This window comes from Narcine bancroftii, chromosome 8, assembly GCF_036971445.1.
Source record: "Narcine bancroftii isolate sNarBan1 chromosome 8, sNarBan1.hap1, whole genome shotgun sequence".
NCBI classification, from domain to species: Eukaryota; Metazoa; Chordata; class Chondrichthyes; order Torpediniformes; family Narcinidae; genus Narcine; species Narcine bancroftii.
In genome coordinates, this window is record NC_091476.1 from 104,123,704 (window position 1) to 104,150,671 (window position 26,968).

The window sequence follows — 26,968 nt, forward strand, 5'->3', positions numbered from 1 at the left end:
TGACCTACAGTCTGCACTGTATGTTTGCCGACTAAAACACTTTCAGAGACCACATTCAGAGCCATTGTTAACTCATTCATTGAAACATTCGAGGGAATAGACCTTGCATCAAGAATTTTGCTGACAAAAAGATGGATTACCAATCTGTCCCAACTGCACAACCTGACCGCATACCCACCACTACCCAATGCCAAGATTCTAAAATTGTGGACAAGGCTCCATATCTCAGAAGCCAGCTTTCAGCCAAAAGACATTTACAACAGCATTCACCACCAACTCCAATCTGTCCATCTCACCTTTAGTTATCTGAGGAAACAAGAGCCGTTCCAAGATCAAGAGCTCAAATCAACAACTCATATTGTGCCCAGCATAAATGACTGCTCCACGTTTCCTAGAGGTTTCATTGACATGGGTTCTTTACAGCAGGCTGTAAATCATAGTACTGCGCTATATCAGCAATCATCTCCACAAAATCCTGATGCTTAGTGTCAGAATAAGCAAACTAATGTTAGCATCACTCTACCAAACAATCATTCCCAACATGAAGAGCACGAGTCATACTTGGTCAGGCTCCAACAAGCAGGCCAAATTATTCATGTGCTTAACACCTGACTCCTGAAACATTCACTTACTCTGAACTCGTCAAACTAAGAGATTACCTGGTAGACAGAGAAAATGTTAAGGATATTCTCAATCATCTTATACATGTTCTGGGAATGGCATAGTAATGTAACCAAAAGTGCAGCTACTTCTCAATTCCAATGACCAGAGTTCAATCCTGACCTGCGGTGCTGTGTTGAGTTAGCATGTCCTTCCTGTGACCTTTTAGAGGTCAGCAGTGTTCATGCAATTATCCACTTTCACCCCAACCTCAAATTAATTTGGTCCATCTCTAGCAACACTCTTTCCTTTCTCGATCTCTGTCTTCATCTTAGGAAATAAATTTTCTATAGGCCTACCCATAATTACTTCCACTACACCTCTTCACTCCCTGTCTCCTGCAAGGATTCTATTCCTTTCCCTTAATTCCTTTGTCTCCATCACATCTGTTCCCAGGAGATCTTCCATTCCAGATCATACAAGATGTCCATCTTCTACAAAAAACATGGCTTCTGCTCTACCAGTTCAGCATTTACCTGCATCCCCTCCATTTCCTGCACATCTGCCCTGGCCACTTCTGCAAGGATAGGATTCCCCTTGTCCTCACCTAGCACTCTACTAGCCTCCACATCTAACAAATTACTCTCCACAATTTCCAACAATATGATGGCACCACCAGCCACGTCTGCCCCTCTCCTTTCCGTAGGGACTCCTCCCTCCGTGACTCCCTCATCCCTTCCCACTAATCACCCCCTTTGTACTACCCATGACTGCAGTAAGTGACACACCTGCACCCATATCTCCTCCCTCACCATCATTTGAGACCCATATAGCCCTTCCAAGTGAAGCAAACCATCACTTGTGAATCTGGAGGGGTCATCTGCTGGATCCAATGCACCCATTGCTTTCTCTACATCAGAGACTGGATGCAGACTGGGAGATTGCTTTGTTGAGCACCTTCGATCTGTCTGGAGCAATGGCGGGGATCTCCCAGTGGCCAACCATTTCAATTTCATGCCCACATCCCAGGCTGAAATGCCTGTCCATGACCTCATGCACTGCCAAACAAAAGCCACCTGTAAATTGGAGGAGCAACACCTAATATTCAGTCTGGGCACTTTCCAACTATATGGCATTAACATGGATTTGGCTGCTTTCTGCAAGGCCACTCCTGCCTCCTTTCCTCCAGCTTTCCATTCAGAGAGTTATCCACTCCCCCCCCATCACCTCAGTTTTTTTTTCCTTCCACCCTCCCACCCATATCCACCTATGCCTGTGCGTCTTTGTTCTGTTCCTCCACTTGCCTCTGCTCCACCATTTTATTCAGGAACCTGCCTTGTGTTTTGATCAAAAAGGGATCAGGCCTGGAACCTTGGTTATATACCTTTATCTTTGCTATATAAAGAACTTTGCATGACTTGCTGTGTTTCTCCAGCAATTTTATGGAATTATGCAATGCTGATTTTTTTTTTGTCATATCCTTTCTTAGCTCAACATCATCTCAGCTGAGATCAGATAGATACAGAGGCCAGGACTCAAAGCAAGAGTCTTCACATTTTTATGAATGTGTTTTCACCCACCAGAAAAGTTGCATAACAACGGAAACTTGTTTACCTGCACAGATTCCGTCAGATTCTCCTTCCCATCTGTTTCAGAGTTTCCTCCTCCAAACAAACTAGAAATGGTATTTCCAAGTTCTGGAGTTGAAATGAGATGATAATAATAATTTGTAAATGGCCAACAAAAATAGAACAATTTGTAAATAATAAATTCAGTTTGTAGATTTTAATTATTATTTATTGTTCTGCTTTTTGAAAAAGTTCCAAACCTTACTGACTCGTGGCATTACTTTGCAAGGTTATAGAGCGAGCCTTAAAATAAATGTCTGTGGACATTAATTATTGGTCCAATCAGCTGTGAAACACAAAATCAAATCCATTGTGGGACAGGGCCAATGGGATAGGGATTATTGAACAGTGATGGATACAGGAATCGTAAAAGAAACCACTTCAATTCAGACCAATTAAAACTTTAGCGGCTGGAATTAATCCTCCAGCACATTGATACATTGACTAATCGGAAAGTAACAGATTAGCTGCTCTACGAGAGAGCAGAACATGACTGTACCAGAGCAATGGGCAAGAACATTTAAAGTGAATATGTTTTACATTCTGGATTTGGACAATCAATGAGAGATCACATTTCTGCTCATATCTAATTACTCACGCAAGAAAAAAAGTCCTTGAAATTTTGTAAGACTCATGCCCTGGAACAATTTCATGAAGTTCTATTGTTGTTATAGTTTTTAATGAATTATACTGTGGCAATTTTCAACACTACTCTCCAAAGAAATTGTTTCTCAAAAAAAGAAACACAAGCCCCCATTCAGCAGTTTACCGCCTGAACTAAACAGCAATCTATAAGAGCACGCACAGTGTTCATTGATATCATTGATGCTCCTCAGAATACTCACTAGTCAAGGTTGATTCTTCCTCTGGTTCTCCAACCTGCACAGTCTCGAACACAGCTTCAACCTACACCAAAAAAGTTTTAATTCAGATAAACTCAACCTAGAACCATTTTTTATGCTTTCAAATGAGGAAAAATGAAAGTTTTTCAATTTATTAGTCGCATGTTAGCATCTTCATTTGTATCAAGGGAACCCATCCAGGGTAGCCTCTATAAAGTGGACACTCATTGGCACAAAGGCTGACCAGCTGACAAAGGAAATGGGACTTTCAGCAGACTTACTCTGTCTAGTGCCAGTATTCCACTTTCATCCATGTTAAAATGAGCCTTAATGCCTTTAGACTCATCATTCGAATGTTTTTGGAAGCTTGAACCAACACCACTTAATTGGACAATAGTCAAGTTCAATGATCCAAATATACTAAATGAGAAAGACAGAAGGAGGTCATTATCTGAACTCAGTTCGTGCATTACTAGACATCCACATGGGTAAAATCAAAATGGTAAATTTGCTAAGAATTTAGAAAAGATCAGCTTGGGTTAAATACTCAGAATAGCAACATACTCCTCACACAAGACATACTTCAGATTATAATTCAGATTTTAATTATCTTTGTAGATGGATGTTAAATTATTTCTCAGCACAACTAAAATGGAGCAGAGAATTCTCATGTTGAACTGTCAATATTTTTCCAACAAATAATTATCACAAGAAAGAAATTATGCATGTTCTTATACGTGCAAGCCATGTGTGCAAATTTCCACAACAGTTTGGGCAAATAACCATTTGAAACTCAACTGAAACAAATAATGTCGATTCCAAAAGTTAGGATCCAAGGTAAGTTGCAAGTTGTATCATTAAGTCAATTTAGTATGCAAGCATCAACGCTTGAGTGGTTTTGGTATTGAAAAGAATCTTTCCTGGATTAGTTACAGGAATCTTGCTTTTCAATGCATTTATTTTGACATGCATACAGGAACCAATATTAAATTTACTGGTACCAAAATTGGCAGTGTGGCTGATTGCAAGATTGAAAGATGGAGGCTACTGAATCATTAATAGAACAGTGGGCAAAATAAAACAAGATCAATATGCAATATCAGTATGCAATATAGAAAGAATATAGGTTCAAGGAACTCACTTTTTGTGGTGAATCAGAATTGATAAGCTCAGCTTCAACTTTATATCTGACCTGCTGAGTGTTTCCTGTTTTTGGACCTTCAGGTTATAGTGGGGTTTTTTTAAAACTGGCCAAGATATAGAATGCAAGCTGTAAAATCATGCCTTAAGTGTACAGCTAAAGTGCTGCATGTACATCTGGCCACCAAAATAAAAATTATGTGATAGTAAAAAATATAACACTAAGGAAATTTGCCTGGGGAGAAGGGATTTTTTTTTTAATTATGAAAAAAGATTCACACAAGTCACTCTTCTTTGGTCAACATGAACTATACACACATACATACACACACAAATACAAATATCAAGGTACATTTATTAGTCACACTAATAGATTAATAAAATGTCAGAAACCTATTCTGCTATTTACCCTTTACTATCAATAGTAACATGCCACATTCTCATTTGAGTTTTAACTTTCACCACATTTGATGTTCACTTCATACAAAGGACATTTAGGCAGATTTGACACAATAAATATCATTTGTGGCCACATACTTTGACAAGTGTTGATGCCTTTGTGAAACTACATTAAAGAATCACTACCTTCCTTCCCAATATTACCTCAGGTCATGCTCACTGAGGAAGCTCATATCCCCATAATTCACGAAGAACTCAAAGTCGTCAGTGTAGCGATTGAAGGTGATAACTTTGCGCTGGGGATACGGGGACATTCTCTGGAATAGCACACGCTTGTTGTGTTTAATATTTTTCATGCCATCCTCTTCAATTGATCGCGTAAATTCAACCTACCAGGTAAAACACACAAGTCAAACAAGCAAAGAGAAAATTACATCCCAGCAAAATTATATTCAGGATCAAAGGACATTTCCTGAATGGGTTTTTATTTGAAGTATTAAGAAAATAGATGTTTCCACTACATTCTTAATGTTTCCTTTTAATTATTATTTTTTTTAAAAGACATTACACCCCATGTACTTTCTGATCTCAGTATGCCTACATCTATGCGCACTTTAAAATGGTAGGCACAGAAACTCAAAAGCACGAATTCTTTTACTTTTCATTCTATACTCCAGATCAATTTTACTATCCCACCATGGTTTAAGCCAAATAGCACAAAAAACCAATTCCACTTTCTGATTTTGATGACTCATGAACAATATTGAAAGGGTAACCTGCAAAGAAGTGCCTGAGGCACTCATCTGGATGCATGCAAAAGCTAACTGCAGTATCACTTACTTGAATAGGATAGATGGCTGCATCACGGATAAGAAAGGGTTTGACCTTGAAGGCTTTGCTCAGAGCAGCAGCTTGATATACTGCACCCATTGAAGCTGCCTCATCAGCATTTATATTCTTTCCTAAATCCTTCCTGTAAAAGTACAAAAACATCTCAATACTGACAAAGAAATATGCAAAACACAACATCCACCTTGCCTATTTTAGTTTCCATAATAGGTGGCACACAGTCTCAACACAATTGGTTCATTTCTTTACAATAAATATACTATTATCATCAACAACTGAGAAGAAAATTATTTAAAAGGGAACTCATCCCCTTTTTTGATTCTTTAAGTACTACATCATTGCAAATCTCTCAAAACATTTTCAGGACTTCCCACAGCAGAACCAAGATGAAGAAGTATTTCACATGTAGAATGAGATGAGAGGCTCCAGTATGCTATTGAACAACAATGAGCTCAGCTCAGATAAAGGGGGAGGTCCAATATATGGAATTTAAAGATAAAATTAAAAATTAGGTAAATAATTATGCATTAGGCAAAAGAGCAAAATCGTTGCAATTAACAAAGGACAAAAGAATCTGGAGCTCATATGATATTAAGAGCTGGAATAGGCCATTTGACATCGATCCATCATTCAGTAAGATCATGGCTGATCTGATGAATAGACTCACCTCCACCTACCTGCCCTCCACCTACCTGCCCTCCACCTACCTGCCCTCCACCTACCTGCCCTCCACCTACCTGCCCTCCACCTACCTGCCCTCCACCTACCTGCCCTCCACCTACCTGCCCTCCACCTACCTGCCCTCCACCTACCTGCCCTCCACCTACCTGCCCTCCACCTACCTGCCCTCCACCTACCTGCCCTCCACCTACCTGCCCTCCACCTACCTGCCCTCCACCTACCTGCCCTCCACCTACCTGCCCTCCACCTACCTGCCCTCCACCTACCTGCCCTCCACCTACCTGCCCTCCACCTACCTGCCCTCCACCTACCTGCCCTCCACCTACCTGCCCTCCACCTACCTGCCCTCCACCTACCTGCCCTCCACCTACCTGCCCTCCACCTACCTGCCCTCCACCTACCTGCCCTCCACCTACCTGCCCTCCACCTACCTGCCCTCCACCTACCTGCCCTCCACCTACCTGCCCTCCACCTACCTGCCCTCCACCTACCTGCCCTCCACCTACCTGCCCTCCACCTACCTGCCCTCCACCTACCTGCCCTCCACCTACCTGCCCTCCACCTACCTGCCCTCCACCTACCTGCCCTCCACCTACCTGCCCTCCACCTACCTGCCCTCCACCTACCTGCCCTCCACCTACCTGCCCTCCACCTACCTGCCCTCCACCTACCTGCCCTCCACCTACCTGCCCTCCACCTACCTGCCCTCCACCTACCTGCCCTCCACCTACCTGCCCTCCACCTACCTGCCCTCCACCTACCTGCCCTCCACCTACCTGCCCTCCACCTACCTGCCTTCCCCCCACTCCCCCATATCCTTTAATTCTTTTACTATGTAAAAATCTCTCCAACCTGTCAAATATATTTACTGAGATAGCCTCCACTGATTCAAAATTACACAGATTTGCCACCCTCTAGGAAAAGCAGTCCCTCCTAGTCTCTGTCTTAAATCTCCAACCCTGAAACTTGAGACTATGCCCCTTAGTTCTGGTTTCCCCAACCAATGGAAGCAACATACCTACCTCTATTTTATCAATGCCTTTCATAATTTTATGCATTTCTAAAAGATCCCCTCTCATTCGAAATTCCAGCGAGTATAGTCCCAGATGACCCAATCTCTCCTTTTAGGCTAACCTCTTCATCTCTGGAATCAACCTGATGAATCTCCTCTGCACAGCCTCCAAGTTAGACGACCGAAACTGCACGCATTACTACAGATGAAGTCTCACCAGTACCTTGAACAGCTGCAGCACAACTTCACTGCTCTTAAATTCCATCCCTCTAAGCAATAAAGGCCAACATTCCATTTTCCTTCTTCAAAGGCTGCTACACCTGAAAACCAACCTTTTGTGATTCATGCAGAATTCACAGGCTTACATCTTAAATGGACTGGGGCCGCCGCCTCCCACTCCCTGTCCGGACCGGGGCCTCCGCCTGTCTCACTCGACCGAGGCCGGGGCCGCCGTCTCCCCCCTTGCTCCTGCCCAGTCCAGGCACAGGGAGAGCAGCAGCGGCCCCGGCCCCGGTCCGGGCGAAGGGTAGACGGCGGCAGCCCCGATACGGGCAGGAGCAAGGGGGAGACAGCAGCCCCAGTCCGGGCACAGGGAGAGCAGCAGCGGCCCCGGTCCGGGCGAAGGGTAGACGGCGGCAGCCCCGATACGGGCAGGAGCAAGGGGGAGACGGCAGCCCCAGTCCGGGCACAGGGAGAGCAGCAGCGGCCCCGGCCCCGGTCCGGGCGAAGGGTAGACGGCGGCGGCCCCGATACGGGCAGGAGCAAGGGGGAGACGGCGGCCCCGGCCTCGGTCGAGAGAGACAGGCGGAGGCCCCGGTCCGGACAGGGAGTGGGAGGCGGCGGCCCCAGTCCAGGCACAGGGAGAGCAGCAGCGGCCCCGGCCCCGGTCCGGGCGAAGGGTAGACGGCGGCTGGCCTCGATCCGGGCAGGAGCAAGGGGGAGACGGCGGCCCCGGCCTCGGTCGAGTGGGGCAGGGGGAGGCCCCGATCCGGGTAGAGAGTGGGAGGGCGGCGGCCCCAGTCCAGGCACAGGGTGAGCGGCGGCGGCCTCGGCCCCGGTCCGGGCAGTATGGACCGACCTAGGAGGGGAGGAAGGCCCCTCCAGCCCGGGTAAGAAACCTGCATAGGAGAAGGCCACTCCGATATAAAACCTACGACCCAAGGACCTCGCTGCCACGTCCCAGCTTGCTTGGCCACGGCACACGAACCATGGGTGTAAAGGGTGGGGCCAGTACTGCGCGCACTGCACTCCACCTAAAAGCTCCTTTGCGCAGGCCCGAGGACAGGTCCACGTCCTCCCCCTCCACGTCCTCCCCCTCCACGTCCTCCCCCTCCACGTCCTCCCCCTCCACGTCCTCCCCCTCCACGTCCTCCCCCTCCACGTCCTCCCCCTCCACGTCCTCCCCCTCCACGTCCTCCCCCTCCACGTCCTCCCCCTCCACGTCCTCCCCCTCCACGTCCTCCCCCTCCACGTCCTCCCCCTCCACGTCCTCCCCCTCCACGTCCTCCCCCTCCACGTCCTCCCCCTCCACGTCCTCCCCCTCCACGTCCTCCCCCTCCACGTCCTCCCCCTCCACGTCCTCCCCCTCCACGTCCTCCCCCTCCACGTCCTCCCCCTCCACGTCCTCCCCCTCCACGTCCTCCCCCTCCACGTCCTCCCCCTCCACGTCCTCCCCCTCCACGTCCTCCCCCTCCACGTCCTCCCCCTCCACGTCCTCCCCCTCCACGTCCTCCCCCTCCACGTCCTCCCCCTCCACGTCCTCCCCCTCCACGTCCTCCCCCTCCACGTCCTCCCCCTCCACGTCCTCCCCCTCCACGTCCTCCCCCTCCACGTCCTCCCCCTCCACGTCCTCCCCCTCCACGTCCTCCCCCTCCACGTCCTCCCCCTCCACGTCCTCCCCCTCCACGTCCTCCCCCTCCACGTCCTCCCCCTCCACGTCCTCCCCCTCCACGTCCTCCCCCTCCACGTCCTCCCCCTCCACGTCCTCCCCCTCCACGTCCTCCCCCTCCACGTCCTCCCCCTCCACGTCCTCCCCCTCCACGTCCTCCCCCTCCACGTCCTCCCCCTCCACGTCCTCCCCCCTCCACGTCCTCCCCCTCCACGTCCTCCCCCTCCACGTCCTCCCCCTCCACGTCCTCCCCCTCCACGTCCTCCCCCTCCACGTCCTCCCCCTCCACGTCCTCCCCCTCCACGCCTTCCCCCTCCACGCCTTCCCCCTCAAAAGATGCTCACAAACTCAAGCTAGCATGCTGGAACATCAGAACCATGCTAGACAAGGCTGACAGCCACCGACCTGAACGTCGGTCTGCCCTCATTGCACATGAACTCCTCAGACTTGACATCGACATAGCCGCTCTCAGTGAAGTCCACCTGGCAGATGTAGGCAGCCTCCAAGAACGCGGCGCGGGCTACACACTCTACTGGTCTGGCAAGCCTTCGGATGAACGACGCCTATCTGGTGTAGGCTTCATGGTCAAGAGCTTCATTGCCTCCAAACTCGAAAACCTTCCGATAGGCCTCTCGGACCGAATCATGTCCATGCGACTCCCCCTTCAGAACAAGCGTCACATCACCCTCATCAGTGTCTATGCTCCAACCCTCCAGGCGGAACCAGCAGAAAAGGACAAGTTCTACACCGACCTGCGCAACCTCATCCAACGCACCCCTACAGCCGACAAGGTTGTCATCCTGGGCGACTTCAACGCTCGTGTCGGCAAAGACTCAGAAACCTGGCCAGGAATCCTGGGCAAGCATGGCGTCGGCAAGTGCAACGACAATGGGCGCCTCCTGTTGGAGCTCTGCGCAGAACAGCGGCTTGTCATTACAAACACCCTTTTTCAGCAGAGGGACAGCCTTAAGACCACCTGGATGCATCCCCGATCCAAACACTGGCACCTCCTGGACTACATCCTGGTGCGAGAAAGTGACAAACCAGATGTGCTCCACACCAGGGTCATGCCTAGCGCGGAATGCCACACTGACCACCGGCTGGTTCGCTGCAAGCTCAACCTTCACTTCAAACCAAAGCCCAGGAACAATAAAGCCCCCAGAAAGAGGTTCAATGTTGGAAACCTGCAGTCAGACGAAGCGAGAAGAAACTTCCAGGCAAACCTCAAAGCAAAGCTCGACGATGCAATCCGCCTCACGGACCCGTCCCCTGAAACCCTCTGGATCAGTTGAAGACTACCATACTGCAATCCACTGAAGAGGTACTGGGCTTCTCCTCCAGGAAAAAACAAGGACTGGTTTGACGAAAACAGCCAGGAAATCCAGGAGCTGCTGGCAAAGAAGCGAGCTGCCCACCAGGCTCACCTTACAAAGCCGTCCTGTCCAGAGAAGAAACAAGCCTTCCGTCGCGCATGCAGCCATCTTCAGCGCAAACTCCGGGAGATCCAAAATGAGTGGTGGACTAGCCTCGCCAAACGAACCCAGCTCAGCGCGGACATTGGCGACTTCAGGGGTTTCTACGAGGCTCTAAAGGCTGTGTACGGCCCCTCACCCCAAGTCCAAAGCCCGCTGCGCAGCTCAGACGGCAAAGTCCTCCTCAGCGTCAAGATCTCCATCCTCAACCGATGGTCAGAACACTTCCAATCTCTTTTCAGTGCCAACCGCTCAGTCCAAGATTCCGCCCTGCTCCAGCTCCCTCAACAGCCCCTAAGGCTAGAGCTGGATGAGGTTCCCACCCTGGATGAGACATATAAGGCAATCGAACAACTGAAAAGTGGCAAAGCAGCAGGTATGGATGGAATCCCCCCAGAAGTCTGGAAGGCTGGCGGCAAAAACTCTGCATGCCAAACTGCATGAGTTTTTCAAGCTTTGTTGGGACCAAGGTAAACTGCCTCAGGATCTTCGTGATGCCACCATCATCACCCTGTACAAAAACAAAGGCGAGAAATCAGACTGCTCAAACTACAGGGGAATCACGTTGCTCTCCATTGCAGGCAAAATCTTCGCTAGGATTCTACTAAATAGAATAATACCTAGTGTCGCCGAGAATATTCTCCCAGAATCACAATGCGGCTTTCGCGCAAACAGAGGAACTACTGACATGGTCTTTGCCCTCAGACAGCTCCAAGAAAAATGCAGAGAACAAAACAAAGGACTCTACATCACCTTTGTTGACCTCACCAAAGCCTTCGACACCGTGAGCAGGAAAGGGCTTTGGCAAATACTAGAGCGCATCGGATGTCCCCCAAAGTTCCTCAACATGATTATCCAACTGCACGAAAACCAACAAGGTCGGGTCAGATACAGCAATGAGCTCTCTGAACCCTTCTCCATTAACAATGGCGTGAAGCAAGGCTGTGTTCTCGCACCAACCCTCTTTTCAATCTTCTTCAGCATGATGCTGAACCAAGCCATGAAAGACCCCAACAATGAAGACGCTGTTTACATCCGGTACCGCACGGATGGCAGTCTCTTCAATCTGAGGCGCCTGAAAGCTCACACCAAGACACAAGAGAAACTTGTCCGTGAACTACTCTTTGCAGACGATGCCGCTTTAGTTGCCCATTCAGAGCCAGCTCTTCAGCGCTTGACGTCCTGCTTTGCGGAAACTGCCAAAATGTTTGGCCTGGAAGTCAGCCTGAAGAAAACTGAGGTCCTCCATCAGCCAGCTCCCCACCATGATTACCAGCCCCCCTACATCTCCATCGGGCACACAAAACTCAAAACGGTCAACCAGTTTACCTATCTCGGCTGCACCATTTCATCAGATGCAAGGATCGACAATGAGATAGACAACAGACTCGCCAAGGCAAATAGCGCCTTTGGAAGACTACACAAAAGAGTCTGGAAAAACAACCAACTGAAAAACCTCACAAAGATAAGCGTATACAGAGCCGTTGTCATACCCACACTCCTGTTCGGCTCCGAATCATGGGTCCTCTACCGGCACCACCTACGGCTCCTAGAACGCTTCCACCAGCGTTGTCTCCGCTCCATCCTCAACATCCATTGGAGCGCTTACATCCCTAACGTCGAAGTACTCGAGATGGCAGAGGTCGACAGCATCGAGTCCACGCTGCTGAAGATCCAGCTGCGCTGGATGGGTCACATCTCCAGAATGGAGGACCATCGCCTTCCCAAGATCGTGTTATATGGCGAGCTCTCCACTGGCCACCGTGACAGAGGTGCACCAAAGAAAAGGTACAAGGACTGCCTAAAGAAATCTCTTGGTGCCTGCCACATTGACCACCGCCAGTGGGCTGATATCGCCTCAAACCGTGCATCTTGGCGCCTCACAGTTTGGCGGGCAGCAACCTCCTTTGAAGAAGACCGCAGAGCCCACCTCACTGACAAAAGGCAGAGGAGGAAAAACCCAACACCCAACCCCAACCCACCAATTTTCCCCTGCAACCGCTGCAATCGTGTCTGCCTGTCCCGCATCGGACTTGTCAGCCACAAACGAGCCTGCAGCTGACGTGGACTTTTTACCCCCTCCATAAATCTTCGTCCGCGAAGCCAAGCCAAAGAAACATCTTAAATACAGGGAAGAAGGGTGGCAGTCAATTAAAGTAGCATCAGTTACAAATTTCTCACCAGTCAAGAGGCTTGTGGCTCAGAAATTGTGTGGTCTCCTCCCCCACCCCCCAAAATAAATCGGGTCAATCTTCAGAATTAGAAGAGTGAATCAGAGAATTGGGGATGGCACAGTTAGTGCAATGCTTTTACAGCGTCAGCAACTGGGGTTCGAATCCATGCTGTCTGTAAGGAGTTTGCCATTCTCCCTGAGTCTGCGTGAGTTTCCTCTGGGGGCTCCAGTTTCAGAATCAGAATTTTTTGCCATGAACAAGTCACAAAATTCATTGCTTTGCAGCAACATCACAGTGTAAACATTCAGATCAATCACTTTACAACAATAAATAAAAATAGTGCATGAAAAGTCAAAGTAAGGCAGTGTCTTTGGTTCATTGATCATTCAGGAATATGAAGGCAGCTGCACAAGGACACCTTTCCTGCTGTGTATTTGTCCTTTGGCTCCCGTTCCTTTTTCCCAATGGTAGCAGAATAAAGATGGCGTGACCTGGGTGGTGGGGGTCCTTGAAGATACAGGTTGCTTTTGTAGATAGAGGTTGCTTCTGTAAGACACTGACTCTCGTAGATGTCCTTGATGGAGTGAACACTGATGCCCTTGATGACAGAAGCCAAGTTAACAACCCTCTGGAGTTATTTCTTGTCCCGAGTATTGACACCTCCGTACCAGACAGGGATCCAACCAGCCAGAATACTCTCCACAGGAAACCTGTGGAAGCTTTCAAGAGTCTTCGGTGATGCACCGAACTGCCTTGGACACCTCACAAATTACAGCCTCTGGTGAGCCTCTTCGTGATTGCATCGACATGGAGGCTCCAAGACAGATCATTGGAGATGTTGACACCTAAGAATTTGAATTTCTTGACCCTTTCCACTACTGAGCCCTCAATGAAGACTGGATCGTTTTCTCCTGACTTCCTCCTTCCCTTCAAAACATATGGGATTTGTAGGTCAATTGGGCGCAATTGGGCAGCATGGGCTCGTGGGCCAAAATAACCTGTTACTGTGCCATTTGACTAAATTAAAAATTAAACTTTTAATTTATCCAAATATTTTCTCTTCTCATCCTTCCCTCTCTCAATCACATCTTCTCTTGTCTCACCAGGTATCCAAATCATTCACCTCTGTAACTAGTCTCTTATAAATCTTCAAGGGTTTTAATTCCCTCCTGAACACATTTTGCCCTCATTGCAAGAAACTTTACTTTTTCAATTTAGTATTCCCTACAAACTTCAATGAGGCATCACTTTTCCACCCATGAATAACATGAGAAATTAATGGTCCTAGTAATGAACCTCACAGGAATGATGAAAATGAATGGACTCAAAGCCAGCAATTCCTCACAATTCTTTTATACTGTAGTCTTAACTCATTTTGTATCCATACTTCTATTACCTTTTTAATCCAATGAACTTAATTTTTTTTTAAACAATACAATAATATGAACTGTTTAACACACTAAATGTAGCCATCATCCACCTTTAACCTCAAATTCTATTTAGCCAAATAGAAGTTGCCTTTAAAAACTCCATGTAGCTTCACGTTTGCTGACAAATCTGTCAAGAAGTTATTCATACAGACAATAAAAACTGAAGACAAGACTGAAATTCATTACTGTATTCAGTAAAAAAAAATAGAATTCTTACTTTCCAACAGCTTTTTGCAGGGCCTCCTGTACTTTGGGAACACGTGTTGCTCCTCCAACCAGAATCACATGATCAATGTCTTCCTATAAGAAAGAAGCCTTACAGAAAATGAAGCAACAAAAAACAACTTTCTGAAGTTCAGCTGCCTTATTGCCGATAGGGAACCTATGATGGTTCATTCTATTTGAATACTGCACTTTAAATAGACTAAGCATTGAGACAGAGTGCAAAAATAAATAGATCAAGTTGTTGCATGTCAACTGTAAAACCACCAATGGCTGAATGTTAAGAAAATAGCAAAATGTAATAAAGCCTCCAACTAAAATAAAACAAGCTCAGAGGTTTTAGACACTCCTGTCTTATTTGGAAACACTCACCATTTTCAATTCAGCTGTTTTTAAGGCCTGGTGTACAGGGTCTGCAACTTTCTCAAATAGATCACCACACAGCTCTTCAAACTCTTGTCTTGTAACTTTAGCCTTGAAGTCAATATCATCAAGAAGTCCTTCAATCTGCATGGAAACAGAAGGGGGAAGATCTTAATAATTCAGTCGTTGTGGGATTGATTTAAAGAAACATGCAAAGAGAATCAGACAAGATAAAAAGAAAATTATATTGATGTCAAAGCTGATTCTTTGTTACTCCAGATTCCTGCATCTGCAGGAGGAACTCACCAAGTCAAACAGCATCAGTGGGAAAAAAAGTCAACATTTCAGGCCAGAACTCTTCATCAAGATATTATATTACAAGGATTGTGAATGTATATCTAATCACAACTTTCAATAAAGTTATGGCAACAAACTATGAATTTTGCACTGAATATTTAAATTTATTCAAAAGACATGATAAATTGAAAGCTTCCCACAACAAATTTCAAAACCATGGGTAGAATGCATACCAAACATTTAAAGTGTAGATGTGCAGAGGAAAAATTGCCATTCATTTTAGAGGCAATAACCGTTGTATATTTACCTGTGCCATGTGATCAATATTTGCACTCAGCACAGTTTTCAAACGATTTGCTTCTTTCCACAGCTTGGCCATTGCTCTTGGATAATGACGGACATCTTTGGATGTCTTTTTTTGTCCATTAAAGAGTTTGGCTAGGTAATCCCGCAGACGTAGTTCCATCTCAAGTCCACCAAGATTTCGATTAAAACTGAGTACAAATGAAGAAATTTACAAAATCAAACTTCAAATGTCCAGAAAGCTTAAAAATTCCCTTATTGTCATTACATACACAAAATTTGTTTACTTCTGTTTGCCCATAAAGAAAGAGGTGCCGCTGGTCTAGCACCCCTGTCAAGAAAAACAAAATTTTGAAAGAGTTTTTTTTTAAAAAGAGACAGTGTTCATGCATCCCACCACTTCCTCCGATGTCCTCTGTGCTGCTGTGCAAACTCCTGTCTGTTCCAGAGGAGAACACAAATTCCAGACATCAAAATCACCTGAATGCCCCTGGTTCCAAACCACCCCCCCCACCACCCGATTAAGAAGCTGTCTACTCTCAGTCGTCCCCCCCAACCACCCCCCCAAACTTTGACCCGTGCTCCCTGAAGTGGATATAAAATGAAATTTCTATGATAGTACTGCAGAGTACATATGGTACAATAAAATCCCAAAAATCTAGATGCCAGAAATCTGGACCTCAAAAAACTCTCAAACTTTTTAAATTTTATGGGCTTTTGTGTGTGTGCATGCATGCACAAAGTGTCACAGATGTACAGGAGTCGCAGAAATGAACAAATAAATATTTGGGTTTTTTTGTACTTTGTATTTTATATGAAAAAAAAGTTTCATTAATAAACTATCAAAATTTACCTGTTCATCTTTATTCTCCTTATAAATATAAAAGTACTGCCTGAATATCGGCAAAATCTGAACTGACCCATTCCTCATGCATTCTGGATTTTCGGACTTTTACTGTATTCTCAGTGATGTCCTGACAAATGTTTATCCATTATTAACATTACAGGAATATGATACTTTGTCATTATCACTTTGCTATTAAGCAAATGCCACATTATAATTATAACACTTCAAATATACTTCATGTCAAACTATGATCAAGCACAATATTTGACAGACTGATATGCACAATATAAATGCAAACTTGTTGCAATCAAGCAAAACAAAGTGTTATCAACTCTAGTTTTGAAACCAGGTTTGCCACTTATGTCCTTGACTTGCACAGGGATTATGGGCCTCCAGTTCAGAATTGTGTCACCGACTGTCCTGAGAGGCAACAATTAAAATGAGAAATAAGAGCAGAGTTCCTCCATCCAGCCCACTGAACCTTACCTGCCATTCAACAAGATCATGGCTGACCAGGCCATGGACTCAGCTCCACTTACCCAGCTTCCCTCCTCCCCCACCCCCAATCCAATAATTCTCAATTCTCTCACAATGCAAAAGATCTGTATGTGTCTTGAATATATTTAATGAGGCAGCATCTAATGCTTGCAGAGAATTCCAAAGATTCACTCCACTCTTGGAGAAACGCTTCTTCCTCAACTCGGTATTAAATCTACTCACTCAAACCGGGAGGCTTTGTTCCCTAGTTTTGTCTTGCATACCAGTGGAAACAACTTACTGGTTTGATAATAGTCAGGCCTCCAGAAACTTCTCATGCCTCTGAACAATGTCGCTAAAGTCCCAGTCTTCACAACGATTTTTTATTTTTGAAATACTACCCTCAATACAAAATCTACATTATTCTATTGTATTATGTATAATATCTATGAAAAAACACAAGTGTTGAAAAATAAAAAATTTACCCGATCCCCCTGATCTGGAGCTGGGGTTGTGTTCCCCAATCCTTTGTCTTTGTCGTCATATAAGTAACAATGGTGGCAGTGGTGCTGCTTGATCCCATGTCATAAAACATCACATTCTGGAAAAAAAATTAGATAGGCTTAGGCTCATAATTTCAGATCCAAAATAGTTGTTTGCTTCATTCTCCATTTTAATCTTCTTTTAACCACCCACAACTTTAACTCTCTGCTCAGCCTTCAAAACCATTATTCCCTCAGTGCAGGTCAAGAAGCTACAAACTTTGGGCTTCTGTACCTCTCCTCTGCAACTGGATTCTTGACTTTCTCATTGGAAGGCCACAGTGAGTACAAATTGGAAGGAATGTCTCCTCCTCACTGATTATCAACACAGGCACACCCACGACTGTATGGCAAGGCAATAATTCCAATGCTATCTTCAAGTTTGCCAATGACACCACAGTTGTAGGCAGAATCACAAATGACAATGAAGAAGCGTACAGGAGGGAGATAGAGCATCCCATTGAGTGGTTTCACAACAACAACCTTGTGTTCAACATTAGCAAAACCAAGAAGATGATTGTCGACTTCAGTTGGGAGTCAGGGGAACACAACCCAGTCCTCAACAAGGGCTCAGTAGTGGAGAGGGTCAAGAACTTCAAATTTCTGGGTGTCAGCATCTCCAAAGATCTGTCATGGAGCCTCCATGTTAATCCAATCACGAAGAAGGCCTGCCAGAGGCTATACTCTATGATGTGCTTGAGGAGATTTGGTACATCACCAAAGATGTACCGTGGAGAGCATTCTGTCTGGTATGGAGACACCAAATCTCAGGACAAGGAAAAACTCGAGGGCTGTTAACTTGGCCTGCAATATCACAGGCACCAGACTTCACTACATCAAGGACATCTATATGAGGCGGTGTCTTTTACAAAAAAAACAGCCTCTATCCTCGAAGACCCGCCCGCCACCCAGGCCATGACCTCTTCACTCTGCTACCACCGGGAAAGAGGTACAGGAGTCTACAGACAAGCATTCAGAGGCACAGGGACAGCTTCTTCCCCACTGCCATCAGATTCCTGAATCATCAATGAACCAAAGACACTGCCTTACTTTTCATACACGACTATTTTTATTTTATATATTAGAATTGTAAGTGGGGTTATAATATGAATGTTTGCTCAGTGATACTGTCACAAAACATTGAATTTCATGACTGGTTCATGACAATAAATTCTGATTCTAATCTTCTTTTAAAATCCATGCTATATTTTACCATTTCCATTTTCAGTTACCGCAAAAAGAAATCACATTTGTCATGTGTCTTCTTTTCTAAAGCCAGCTTGCCTTTTGTCTTGTAACTTCATTTGAATGTTTAGCATGTTTTTAGTTTAAAAATACAGTACCAAAAAGGTTTCCTGCATCACAGGAAAATTATCTGCAACTATCCAGACTGGCTCTATCAACTAATTTGAACAAAATCAGTTTTACACGATTTCCATGTTCTCTGCTTACACAAGAGTTTGTTAGAACTACAAAATAGCATTTACATTAGGATCTACAGAGACCCTATGTAAGTACTAGAATCTTGCCATACCTGAGCTGTGGCATTAATATCCTTCCTTCGGAACACACCATAGTTCAGGGCCACTGCTGTGTTATCATTGATGAGTTGAAGAACTTTGAGGCCTACCATCTGAGCAGCTTGCAAGACTGCCCTCCTTTCTGCTTGGTTAAAATACACTGGCACTGTGATTACCAGGTCCTTAATGGGCTGCTCTGCAGGAAAAGGAAGGAGTACACCAAAGGATATCAGCTATAAAAATTATTATAGGCACCTCACAAACTTTAGTTCAAATAGTGAACATACACTGTTAGAATCCTTCTCAGCAGATCTCATATAGAAGTTTTTCAATCTGGTTTATGATTTAATTTGTTAAAACTTATTCTGGCAGGATTGTTCCTGAATGCTTCTTCAATGGGGTTAGAATCTGCAAGAATTTGTCTATGTCCATTCAGGGGAATGTTGCTATAAATAGTAGAATAATAATCCATGAGCAAAATGCTGTAAATTATGGAAATCTCAAGATAACAGAAAGTGGTGATAATATTCAACAGTTCAGATAACAATTATGGTAATAGAAACGGAGTTAACATTTCAGATTGATGAACTTTCATGAGAATCAACATGATCCTTTATAATCCAATACTTGCTCAAAAATGGACTAACCTGCAAAATCCTGAGCCAAAATTCTTGAGTAATTCAGAACCATCCCCAACATCTCCTCAGGAGAATATAATTCACTGAAAAGAGAAATAAAAATATTTCAGTTAAATATTTAGTGGGAATAGTTCAAATAAATAAGAACTCATATTCTGTCCAAATGTAATTATATACGAGAATTACTGAAAATCGATTGATGAGGGTCATTGCTCTTCAGCAACAAAAGCAGCGCAAGGGACAAGCTGCTGCTGAGTATACCAGCCCCAAAAGTGAGCAAAATAAATGTAAAAGATTCAGATCGAGACAGATAAACGTCACATTATTTCTTTGTGATAAAGCAACAGCAAGGAAATCACCGATTTGAACAGAGCAAATACTTACTCAGACACTTTGTAGAGAACAGTTCCTCGCTGCTCAGTTGCCACCAATTGATGTTCAGGAAAACGCTTCTTGTACAGCTCCACTTGTGGGTTTTCCAAACGCTTCCCCAGAAGATCCTGGAGGTAGCGGAATACAACCTTTGGGTTCTTTGCTGACTGTGGAGTGCAACCAAAACTCAGTTTAGATAATTCAACATAGTTGTACCGCAACAGCCTACAGAAACACCACCATAGGCTGTGAATCATACAGTGGTTTGACCTCAAATTTAAATACAATCTGCATACATCATGGAAAAACTTTATACTTGATGCGGAAAAGAAAATTCTATAAAGTTCTCCTTGTAACTGTGGCAACCTTAGGAAAATCATGCAGGTGAAAACCAACTTAAAGCGTATAAAGAAGATGCATACTACTACTTTGGACCCAAGTGCCTGTCTCATTTATCCAAATGTTAAATTATGGCTGTAATTCTTTTACAAAGCTGATACAGATAATGCCAATTCAAGTAAAACTGGGTGCTCTGGAACAAAAGAATACTAGAAACATCAACCTTCCTCTGTTCAAAGATTTGCTGGACCAAATTGTTAACTTGGTTTCTCTTTCCACATATATTGCCTAACCCACAGGATCCTTGTAATTTTATCCTAGAAGATAACAGCTTGGATTACAAAATAAGGGATTCTCTTTACAACATTGGCTTTGATGCATTGTAGGAAGAACCTGGATTGGTCCTTTCTTTTTAACTCATTTAGCATTACAATTCCTCATCATTGCAACTCACAATGAAAGAAGGCCCAAAACAATACAAGGTAGAAGTGAGCTACATGCAAGACATACTTTGCAGCCATTACATTCTACAGGTGTAACAGGCTGCAGGGCAAGATGAGGAAATAAAATGACCTGAAGCCCACACACAATTAGGTCTGTAAATACATACAGATCAATTTCTGCATTGTTCAATTATCTAATATCTAATATACCAAAACCTCACCACCGCCACTGCACTGTCCCCAAAGAGTCGTTCATTTTCTTTTAAAGAAACAGCAACCGGAGTTTTCCTTCTTGACTCCCTGCAACAACATAAAATGCTCAGCACAATTATGGCTCAAATTAGATGCCCTTAGATGTTAGCTTAGGTCAGGTGCACATACTTGTTTAGTACGATTTCCATGGGAACACCTGGCTTCACAATGGCAATTTTCATCCATTCACTTCCCAAATCAACTGACATCACTGCTACCGAATCTGAAAAAGAGTACAAAACAAGTTAAAGACTCAATTGCAATTGAAGAGGCAGAGAAGAATCCATATTTAGAATTTACAATAAACATCCTTTTTAACATTGATCTTCATTGAGGGGGGGGGGGGGGCGGGTGAGTGAATAACCAAGGAGCAGCTTAGAACTTGTTAATCCTGCAAGGGTGTCACAGTTAACATGGTGGTTAGCACCATGCTGTTACATCACAAGTGCCCGTGTTTGAAAGCGGCACTATCTGTAAGCAGTTTGCACGCTCTCCCCATTTTTGCTTGGGCTTCCTGAGTGCTCTGGTTTCCTCCCACCCTTGCAGGTTAATTAGGAAGTACGGGTTCGTGGGCCAAAATGGCCTGTTACCATGCTATATGTTTAAATTTTAATGCATATATATATATATATATATATATATATACTCTTTTCCAGGTCAGTCATTGACAATCAGGAATACTTTTGAAAACATTGCATAGCTCAAGGGTTAGGGGAACTCGAGATTAAAAACAAATGTTTCTGTTCATTATCTCTAAACTCTATTGGGGATGACAGTCCACTAGCTGTCTAGGTTCCAGTATGACTAGAGAGACAATGGTTCTACATTAAAATAAACTGGGGAAATCTGAAAAGTAACAAGAAAGCAACTGAAAGCAAATGAACAGTGGCTTCAAAAGCAACACAGTTTAAAACTAAATACAGTGGAATTCCATTATAATGCAATGATTCGGGTAAAAAAAAATCAAAACTGCAAAAAAAAGCAGGGTCGCACTAAATTGGGGTCATGAAAGCAGCGTTTTCCAAAAAAAAAAGCATGTACAATACCTGTATTTGCAATCATCTATTTCTTACAATTATCATTTTATTTCTTAAAAAAGCAATTGAGCGTTCGTTGCTTGAACACAGCATGTCGCTGGTGGCAACCGAAATCCAATATGCTTCTGAGCTGGATATTTTTATGTGGTCCACATCCTGGGACTCCAGCCTGCTTAGGCTACCTTTGAGGTACTCAAAGCTTCAGACACTTTCGGGGGTGGGGATGGAGACTCTTCATTGTCATCCTCCTATGGTTTGGGAACTGGTGCTATAGAAATGTAATGGACAATCTTGGATTCCGTCAGATGCTCATATGTCGGGCATTCATCATCGGAAGAGAACCACTGGTGAAAATCCTCTATACTAATTTGAAAGCCTCTGTGCCTCACCCACCTCTTCATCCGTGAAGCTGTAATCATCTTCCTTGGTGGATTTTCGTGATGAAAAGGCTGGACCCAGACCCTTCTCCCAGCATTTTTCCACACACGAGAAGCTGACTGCTGCCCAGCCCTTCCCACCTAACTGGCAAGCTTCTTTAACTTTCATGCTTTTCAAATAGTCTTCCAGCGTTGTTGATTTGTCTATAATTCTACAAATTAATTCACATCTGTAATTCTGCTTGATGATCCCTGATCTAGGGGCTGGATCTTTGGGAGGTAAGAAACTCAATCTTTCCATCGCAGCTTAATAAGTTGGCAGCTGGGCAGGACAGTTGTCAAGCAGAAGAGCATTAGGTTCTAGCTTTAGCTTACATAAATGAGCACGGATAACGGACAAAGATTATGTAAAACCAATCCTCAAAGATGACAATGGTCATCCAAGCATTGCTGTTATGCATGTACTCGAATGGTAACAACTTCGTGTTGATAAGATGGAAACGGTGGGGCGAGCTAAATTTGCCGATCTTGAGCTGTTTTAACTTGTGTCTTCTAGTCTTGTTAACACAAAACAACGTCATGCGATCTTTGCATTGCTTAAACCCCTCACGTCGATGGGCATCATCTTTGCTGTTTCATCACAGCTGTATACTTGTTCTTTGATGTTGCCATCTTCTTCTTGGAGAGATTTTAAGTTCTCCTGGGTATTCACTGGCGGCTGAGTGATTTCTCAAGACACTAACACTTGAGAAATCCCATCCATTGCTAGCTTTGAAATGTGAGGTTTATATATTGATCAGTTGATCAAACTTCTCGGCTTGAGCTTTGAGAATAGGCCTGGAAATCAGAAGGTCTTCTGAATGTGCTTGAATGGACCACTCACACAGGGAGTCATCGAGGATGACATCGTTTGGCCTTTAGTCCTGCCACTTCCTCAACTTTCCAAAGTGATGCGTGTATCTTCAATTTTCCTGAGATTTCCAGCCATGAACTGTTGATTCAGGTATGCCGAGGTCTCGCGTCAAGTGCGTGAAGCTCATCTTTCACTGAAAGAGATTTTGAGCTTCTAACGTTGCGTTCCATTTTGATCTGATAACAATTTCAATTCCAGAAAGAGGAAAAGGGGGTCCACTGGCTGATCACATTATATTCAGGTTTGCGTTATATCAGGGGTCCACTGTATTTCCATACTGAGCCACAATGGCTGCTTTAGGATAACTCAACTAAATACTTTTTGAGCAAGGAGACCCAATTTCCTTCCATTCTAGCTCCTCCCACTGAGGCTCTGGAGCATCACTTCTCACAACAGCTCCCACACCTGAACATCCACTGTCAAGTAGCATTTTATTGATAATCTCCTGTGTAGCAGGTAATAATAAACTTCACTTTGCAGTACCAATATGTATATTGAATCAACAGTGGCCTCTACCAGAAACACTATAAGCAAAGCAATAAACATGCAAGTTTACAACTACTCCCTCTCATTAGTTCATGTTTAAGCAGATTTCATACAAGCTCACTGCTACTCTATGACTCCAAAGAATTTTCAATTACAGCAATAAAGCAAATGCATAGTGGAGCTAAGATGTCAAAGCTAATTTTATTTAAATAAATGCAGGCTATGATCAAATGAGGTCAATATAACCCATTTTATGACAGTTATACAAGTGATGATATTCAGTCAAACACTTCATTAGATGCACAAAGGGTTGCTATTTTGATTAATAAGAATTTACCTGCTAAGATTCAATCTGTGGTCAGAGATCCTGCTGGGAGGTTTGTTTTGGTACATTGTCAAACCTATTCAGAGTTGTTGACATTTATGATTGTATATTTTCCCAGTGTTGATGATGATTTATTCATGATTCTTTTATGCATCTTGCTGAGGCTCATGAAGAGGTTTTAATTAGAGATTTTAATTGCTGTCTTGATCCAATTTTGGGTAAGTCACAGAAGTCAGTTACCAAGACTAAAACTGCGAAAAGGTCTTTGATGAAAGATTGGAATTTGATAGATATTTGGTGAAGGTTAAATCCGAATTAATTTTTTTTTTTTTTTAAATAGGCATGATTCTTATTCAAGAATATTTTTTAATGTCAGCACAGTAACAAGGAAGAGTTATGCATGCAGAGTTTAAAGCTAGGATTTTATCTGATTATTCACCACTTTTGATGCCATGTTTAGTTTCTGAAAAGGAAAAATCATTTTATTGATGATTTATTGTTGAAAGGGTGGATTTTTGTGATTTTATAAGAAAACAAATTCAAGAATATTTAGAAATTAATCTTAATGGATAATAAATTTATTTTATGGGATGCTTTGAAAGCTTATACAAGAGGTCAGATAATAAGTTATTCAACAAAAATTAAGAAGGATTATACTAAAGAATTGTTTGGAAAAAGAGATAGAGTTTGGAAAAAACACTTGCAGAGAAATGCTTTTGACAAAAAAAATGAAAAGTTTAATAAAGAAGAAATTTTATTATAATATGATCCAGACATAAAGAATTGAAAACTGAATTGAGAGAACTAATCAAAAGTATTATGAATTGGGAGAAAGAGCACAAAATTTTAGCTTGGCAACTGAAGGCAGAACAAATCTCTAGAACAATGAATGCTATTAAAAAGAATTTTAAGATTACTTAGAAATCTTAATATTCATTTAAGGATTTTTGTTTTAATTTATATAGATCCCAGTTTAATAGTGATGAGGTTAAAATTGATAATTTGTTGCCTCAAATTAGTTTATCTCCCTTAAATTGTCAAGATCAAAAAGATTTTGCTCCATGAAATTAGTGAGGTTCTTAGTTCTTTGCAAAGTGGCCAATCACCAGGGAAGAATGGTTTTCCATCGGAGTTTTATAAGAAATGTAAAGATTTATTAGTACCTCCATTTATGGAGGTGTTGAAACAATCAGCAGAAACCCATTGTCTTCCGGAATCTTTTTCAAATGCAATAATAACCGATATCTAAGAAAGAGAGATTTGTTTAAAAACTGAATCTTACAGGCCAATATCTTTATTAAATACTGATTATAAAATTATTGCTAAAATTTTGGCAAAGAGTACCTAGATAACTACTGAATTTAATTCACATGGATCAAACTAGTTTTATAAAAAACACCAATCTGCCGATAAAGTTGCTAAATTGATTATTATTTATCTCATAAGAAGGGCGACTTATCAGTGGCGGAAGCTTTAGATGCTGAGAAGACCTTTGATAGATTAGAATGGAATTATTTATTTAAGGTATTTTGGTTATGGAGCTACATTTATTAATTGGATTAAAACTTTATATAAAAATCCCTCTGCTAAAGTTGTAATCAATGGGCATATTTCTTCTGCTTTTCCATTGTCTAAATCAAGTAGACAAGGATGTTCTTTATCTCCACCTTTGCTTGTTTTAGCAATAGAAACTTTAGCAGAGTTAATAAGACAAGATTCTAAGATTAAGGCAATCAAGAGGAACATAAGATTAATTTATTTGCTGATGATGTTTTGGTCTATATGATAGATCCTAAAAATTCTTTGCATTAATTATATACAAGACTGAAAGAATATGGTGAAATACTGGGTTATAAGATTAATTGGGACAAAAATGAAATTATGCTCTTCGTTAAAAGTGATTACACTCAATGTAAAGGATTTTCTCGATTTAAGTGATCTGAGGATGGAATTAAATATTTGGGGATTAAGGTTGATAAAGATTTTAATAATTTACATAAATTGAATTATTTACTTTTACTTAATAAAATTAAAGAAGATTTGAATAGGTGGAATAACTTCCCTTTATCCGCCCCCATTGGTCCATCCCATATCTCCTGCACAATACAAAGTCAACAACCAGATTGGTCAGCTTATTTCTCCTCCTCCTCAGTGACTTTGAATGTTTTAATTTGATTAAATAGGCATTATTTTCTTTAATTTTCCTATGATTCTGTCCTGGGTTCATGACTCATGGGTTCCTGGACAAGATGGTTAGTCATTCCAGGGAGATGGATGTGGAGTTAATTCCTTGAGACCAAGTCGGTGGAACTTTTCACTTTTTAAACAACTGCTTTTTTTTTCCTCTGAATTTTCTCCATTTTAAGAAGTAACCTCAGTTGTTTTGATTGTATGGAGTTTTATGTGCTGTTCAAAGTATTTTTAAATACAAATATCCTGCTGTGACTTTACACTGAGGGTGGAGAAAGATGGTGAAATAGCTGTGAAATAAATTTGAAAGGCTTGAAAAAAAAAACAATGTATCAAGTTGAATTTATATGACTAGCTTTAGCTGTTTCTATTAAGTGCATAGCCATTACTTGGAATTCAGATAGATTTAGGGATGGCATGCTGAATTTTGTACTTGAGAAGATAACAATTTAGGTAGCAAGTATCAATTTGTTTTGAAAATATGGAACCCATACATACATGTTAGTTTGAAAATTTGAAGGACTCTGAAAGCCCATCCTGCTGGTAACTCTCCCTGCCCCCCCCCCCCACTTATTTCCAATCTATTAGCATTGAGATTTTTTTTTTAAACATTCTCCAACTCTTTCTTTTTTCCTTTCTTTGATAATATTTTGTGGGAGGGAGAGTGGGTGGGTGGAGCAGAAGGGTGAAGGCGCTATATATATCTTTATATACCACATGTGTAATTTTTTTTCACTTGTAGCTTTATGGAATATGTATACATGGAAGTCTCGAGGTCGACAGCATCGAGTCCACGCTGCTGAAGATCCAGCTGCGCTGGGTGGGTCACGTCTCCAGAATGGAGGACCATCGCCTTCCCAAGATCGTGTTATATGGCGAGCTCTCCACTGGCCACCGTGACAGAGGTGCA

General features: G+C 43.1%; 1 protein-coding gene across 2 annotated transcripts in view; it reads right to left on the reverse strand.

Annotated features, from left to right (window-relative positions):
- hyou1 (hypoxia up-regulated 1) overlaps positions 1–26,968 on the reverse strand; it is a 52,299-nt gene that overhangs the window by 19,879 nt on the left and 5,452 nt on the right. Inside the window, exons 2-16 of one of the 2 annotated variants that reach the window (XM_069894672.1) lie at positions 25,032–25,113; positions 20,860–20,953; positions 20,700–20,778; positions 19,709–19,863; positions 19,334–19,407; positions 18,701–18,882; positions 17,110–17,225; positions 15,305–15,491; positions 14,710–14,844; positions 14,333–14,415; positions 5,450–5,582; positions 4,814–4,998; positions 3,352–3,490; positions 3,074–3,134; positions 2,215–2,297 (exon numbers count right to left, since the gene is read on the reverse strand). In XM_069894672.1, the coding sequence (XP_069750773.1) occupies positions 2,215–2,297; positions 3,074–3,134; positions 3,352–3,490; positions 4,814–4,998; positions 5,450–5,582; positions 14,333–14,415; positions 14,710–14,844; positions 15,305–15,491; positions 17,110–17,225; positions 18,701–18,882; positions 19,334–19,407; positions 19,709–19,863; positions 20,700–20,778; positions 20,860–20,939 (1,692 nt within the window). In that variant the 5' untranslated portion in view covers positions 20,940–20,953; positions 25,032–25,113. The remainder of the gene's footprint in view (positions 1–2,214; positions 2,298–3,073; positions 3,135–3,351; positions 3,491–4,813; positions 4,999–5,449; positions 5,583–14,332; positions 14,416–14,709; positions 14,845–15,304; positions 15,492–17,109; positions 17,226–18,700; positions 18,883–19,333; positions 19,408–19,708; positions 19,864–20,699; positions 20,779–20,859; positions 20,954–25,031; positions 25,114–26,968) is intronic. The other variant, XM_069894671.1, reaches the window with a different exon arrangement.